Source organism: Malurus melanocephalus, unplaced genomic scaffold (assembly GCF_030028575.1).
Source record: "Malurus melanocephalus ecotype Western Australia unplaced genomic scaffold, MMel_1.1 scaffold_840, whole genome shotgun sequence".
NCBI lineage: Eukaryota > Metazoa > Chordata > Aves > Passeriformes > Maluridae > Malurus > Malurus melanocephalus.
This window is the reverse complement of record NW_026624072.1, coordinates 3079-7472: the sequence shown is the minus strand read 5'-3', so window position 1 is coordinate 7472 and position 4394 is coordinate 3079. Positions and strand designations below refer to the sequence as shown.

At 51.8% G+C, this 4394-nt stretch overlaps 1 protein-coding gene across 1 annotated transcript in view; it reads right to left on the bottom strand.

Moving 5' to 3' along the window:
• The window catches only part of ASTN2 (astrotactin 2), a 166287-nt gene extending 162838 nt beyond the window's left edge, over window positions 1-3449 (bottom strand). The window contains exon 1 of the mRNA XM_057385552.1: window positions 3307-3449. Coding sequence (XP_057241535.1) covers window positions 3307-3448 — 142 coding nt within the window. The 5' untranslated portion in view covers window position 3449. The remainder of the gene's footprint in view (window positions 1-3306) is intronic.
• Window positions 3450-4394: the final 945 nt, after the last annotated feature.

The following is a 4394-nucleotide window of genomic DNA, read 5'->3' as shown; positions in this document are numbered from 1 at the left end:
ATTGAATGTCGAGCTGAGTGGCTCACATATTCATAAGAGGTTTTATTACTCAGATGGAGGGGCTCTCTTTCCTTTCTTCCCCCCCTCTGACATGGCTAAAGGGTCCTCTAAATAATGCCTTGCATTTCCATATCCTCATAAAAACCACTATGGTTCTTTCCATAAATCTGAGGCACCTCTGAAATCAGCCCAACTCCTTCTGCTCAGCAYGGGCAGGGGCTGCCTCGAAACACAAAGCCCTGGAGCAGCAGAAGGGAGGAGAGGATGCTCCCACCACTGCATTCGAGGAGGATTTAGAGGCACCAACTCATTTCTGGGAAGCAGGAGGTCCCAGCCCTCCCTGCCAACCACGGCAGCTCCTGCCAGGCTCTCCTTGATCCAGCTGCTCCGTGAAGTGAAGGCACAGCAGCTGTACAAACCAGGCAATAACTGCTCAGCGGGGAGCGAGGCAGGGGGACCCCATCACATGAACAAAAGGAAGAAAACAAACCGAGGGAGAAATAAGGGCAATAGAGACAGGCTGGTTATTATAGAACTGCTGCTTGGAATGTATCCTCCCAGCCTGGCTGCCAGTTGGCTTCTGGTCCCAGTCCTTCCCTCCCCTTTCCCACCCTGTCGCTCCAGCAGGCTCTGGAGCTGCTTTCTCTAATGCCATTCTTGCTGCAGCAGGAAAAGCTGCTCTTCTCCGAGGCTGGAGACATTYGGGGAGGCTTCCCCCCTCTTTCTTTTCTTGGCTCTGGCTGCTGGCACGGCAGAACTGCCTGGCATCTATTTAAAGTTTCCTTCAAAGCCCAGTTCTCATCGTCTAGGAGAGGGATTTCTTTCAGCCTCTGCCTTTGTTTGGCTTCTCCTGCAGAGGTGCCRGCAGCGGCTCCGCTTTCAGCTTTTCCTTGGCTCCTATTGAAATCCCACATTTCAAAAGGGAACCAGAGGGCACCGCTCCCTCGCACGGGAACATCTCCTGTGAATGCCCCATCCCTGCTTTCTCGCAGAGCCCGCCTCACCATCCTGTACAACACCAAAAGGAACAGTTTCATGAACTAGACAATTTCAGCGACACAGACACGGTGCCACGCCAGAAGCTGCTCCGAGACTGATCAAAGCTCRCAGACTCTGCCAGGCCAAACACGTCAGCTCTGTTGTCACCTCGATGCCACAGGGAGGCTCGTGCCAACCCCCTTCAACACCCTGTAAAAAGCAAATTTAAACCCCCACGGGAGCTCTCCATGTCCCCTCTCCTCCATCAGACTCCAGGTGACGAGCCTCGGGGAGCACATCCAGCCGCATTTTTTCCTGCTGAAAAATCACTGAAATTTCCTAGCCCCGCTCAGTTCTGCAACATCTTTAAATGCTTTGTAATATTTTGCTGCCAGTTGGGTGGCGCCTTGGGATTTGCTGTTATTCAGAAAGAAGGGACAACTTTAAGAGCTTTTTCCCTTCCCAGGCAAGGGACTGTCACTGCATAAAGTGATGAGATTTCAGGGAAAGTGATAGCCACTGCAAAATGTCTTGGCTGCTTCTATGGGAAGATTTTGACTGTTTCTCATAAAAAATATTAAAAAAAGTTTTCACCGTTTGTAATTATATTTTACAGTTTCATTACAAAGCTCATTTTAATTCTTCTCCAAACCGTTGTTACCAGTCCTCTTGCCACTTTCTCTTCAGAAAAGTCATTAAGTCGGGACTGGAGATCATYCCATTTCCCCCAGTTTCAAGGATATTAATCTGTTTTATTGGTATTTCATTGTCATTTTCATTTGAGTGTTCCCTGCATTTGCATAATTTGCATTGCCACCCCTTTCCTGGTGACAAGCACAGGCTCAGCTTTTCCCTTTCATTCTACGGCGTTTCACTGCATTTTGTTTATTTTCTTTTTCAGGACACGCTGTCTTCCCTGGGCCAGAACCAGAAGYTGGGAGCAGGATGTTGAGGTCCTGTCTCCATCACTGCCTTCCTGGCTGACCCTCAACAAGCACCAGAAACAGTGTGAAATCCCAGTCCGAGTGATGAACTGGACAGTGCCCATCCCAAAGGGACATAAATCAGCATTGGAGCATCATTCCCCAAATGCAGGAGTTTCTGTTCTCCAGGTGCTTGGAATAATGATCTGTGAAGATAACAAATATTCATGAGCCTCTTGGACAATCCTCAAAGCCTTTTAGAAACAGGTCAAGGTGTAGACAAGTCCCTTGTTTCAGATCATTAAACCACAGAATGGTTTGGCTTGGAAGGGACCTTAAACATCCTCTCRTTCCAACCCCCTGCCATAGGCAGGGACACCTTCCACCAGAGCAGGTGSCTCAGAGCTCCATCCAAACTGGCCTTGAACGTTTTCAGGGATTTGGCATCCACAATTTGATGTTATYTCCATGTCTCCACCACTGAYRTTCAGTTTCTCCAATGTGTGAACAKRAAGCAGACATTCTCCTGTTTCCCACAAGGGTCAAGCCGTGACCACTGGGATAGCCCAGATACCCAGAGATCACTCTTAGCAGGGCTAATCCCACTTTAAACACCCTGGTGATTCCCACTCTGCCATGGGGTGCTGATTTCAGCCTCTCTCCACCATCCCTGCAGCTCTCATCTCGCTCTGTCTCTTTAACCATCTCCCCCTCCCCAAAATATGAATCCCCCAAGAGCTTCACCCCAAAGCTCCCAAAGCAGGGGGCTATCCCAGAGCTGGCTGCCCCAGGACAACCCAGCAGCTGGGGATGCACACAGCACGTTTCTGGCAGGAGGAAAGTGCCCCTCTGCATGCCCCAGGCAGMGAGACGACTGCGGGAGCTGAGGAATTGGAACCGACTGAATAATGGGTCCTGTCTGCTGGAAGAAAATGAAATTTGCCCTCATGTTACTGAAAACTTGCACTTGACGCTCACTGCACATTATAAAGAAAAGGTCAGTGAAACACAACAAATGCAAGGAGCCCAGTTGGAGAAAGCAATAAATAGTGACAGCAGCACTCGTCTAATTTTTCAAAGCATCTCTGCCTTTGCTCAAACCCCAGCAATTTCACTCTGTGCCGCTGCAAAGGCTGGGATGAGCAGCTCTGCAGGACAGCAGGAGGCCTGTCAGTGCAGCTCCCAGGGCTCCTCCACGAGCTTGGAGGAGAACAGGAATATCCATCAGACACAATTAGCACCAAYGATACCAACGATAATATTCATTGACGTGACGGAGATTTTGGCCTCAGGCTCGTAGATGCGATTCTGGAAAGGGAGGTCCCTGCAGTCAAACACAGCTGGGGCAATTCCCAAAGAGAGGAACCTCCCAGACACACCCAGTGGGGCAGCAGGGGGGTCTTACCATCGGCAATGAAGTGTTCAGGGACATGGAGGGTCACCTTGACGGTCAGSGGGCAGGAGAGCTGAGAGCCGCACACCACGGCCAGCACGCAGGAACTGACTGCAATCAGTGTCAGCGCCGTCTTGTTCACWGGGCTCTTCATGGAACCTGCAAGGCACACAGAGAGGGGACAGAAGGTAAAGCTCTACCCAGGGCTTTCTCAGCAGGGGCAGSAGAGGCCCAGCCTGGGGAAGGAAGGTGTTGGAAACAAGGAAAACAGCTCAGCAGGGCTCTGCACACCCCATGACTCCCATCACACCTGGTTTGGCTTCATTTTGCCAGAGGAGGGAGAGAACCTGCTCAAAGCCATGTATAGACCCTTTCCCTGGGAGCTTCTCCTCCCTGGAATCACTCGCCACACCTGCCCTGCTCCCCTGCTCAAACCACCATTGATCTTTTTCAACCCTGGTTGACGTGGCAGCCCACTGTGACACCCTCGTGGGGCACGACAACAGCAGGATGGCTGAATCACCACCAGCTACAGCTGGGTGGGACAGGATCCCTGAGTTCCACAGGGAATGGGGTGAACCTGTGCAACACAGGATCATCCAGACAGACCTGGCTGCCCCGAAGATTTGGGTGCTGTTACTGGATGCAGACTGGGAATGTCAGGTGACGTTCCCAAATGAGACCCCGTCTGCTGATGGAGATGACCAAGAACTGTCCCATGCCACCACAACCCCATCAAGAGGTGTCCACTGCCCAAGGAAGGAGCAGTTCTGGAGCCTGCTGAATCCCTGAGGCACCACTGATCCTGCTGCACCTGGGAGCTCCTCTGACAGATCTGCATCCCCCATGGCCTCATCCCACACCTCGTGCCAGCACCCTGCTTTGCTTTGTTCCAAGATGCCAACAGACCCYTCACAGGGCAGCCAGTCCTTCTCCAGGGCTTGGGATGCCACACTTAGAGGGTGTGCCCATGGCAAGGAGAGGGCAGAGCCCAGCAATGAGCCCMGGGCTGCACAGCCCATTGTGGGGCRGCAGAGCTGACCACAGCCCTGCTCAGGATTCAGATGAGGACACCTCCTCATTTTCAGAAGCCATTGCAG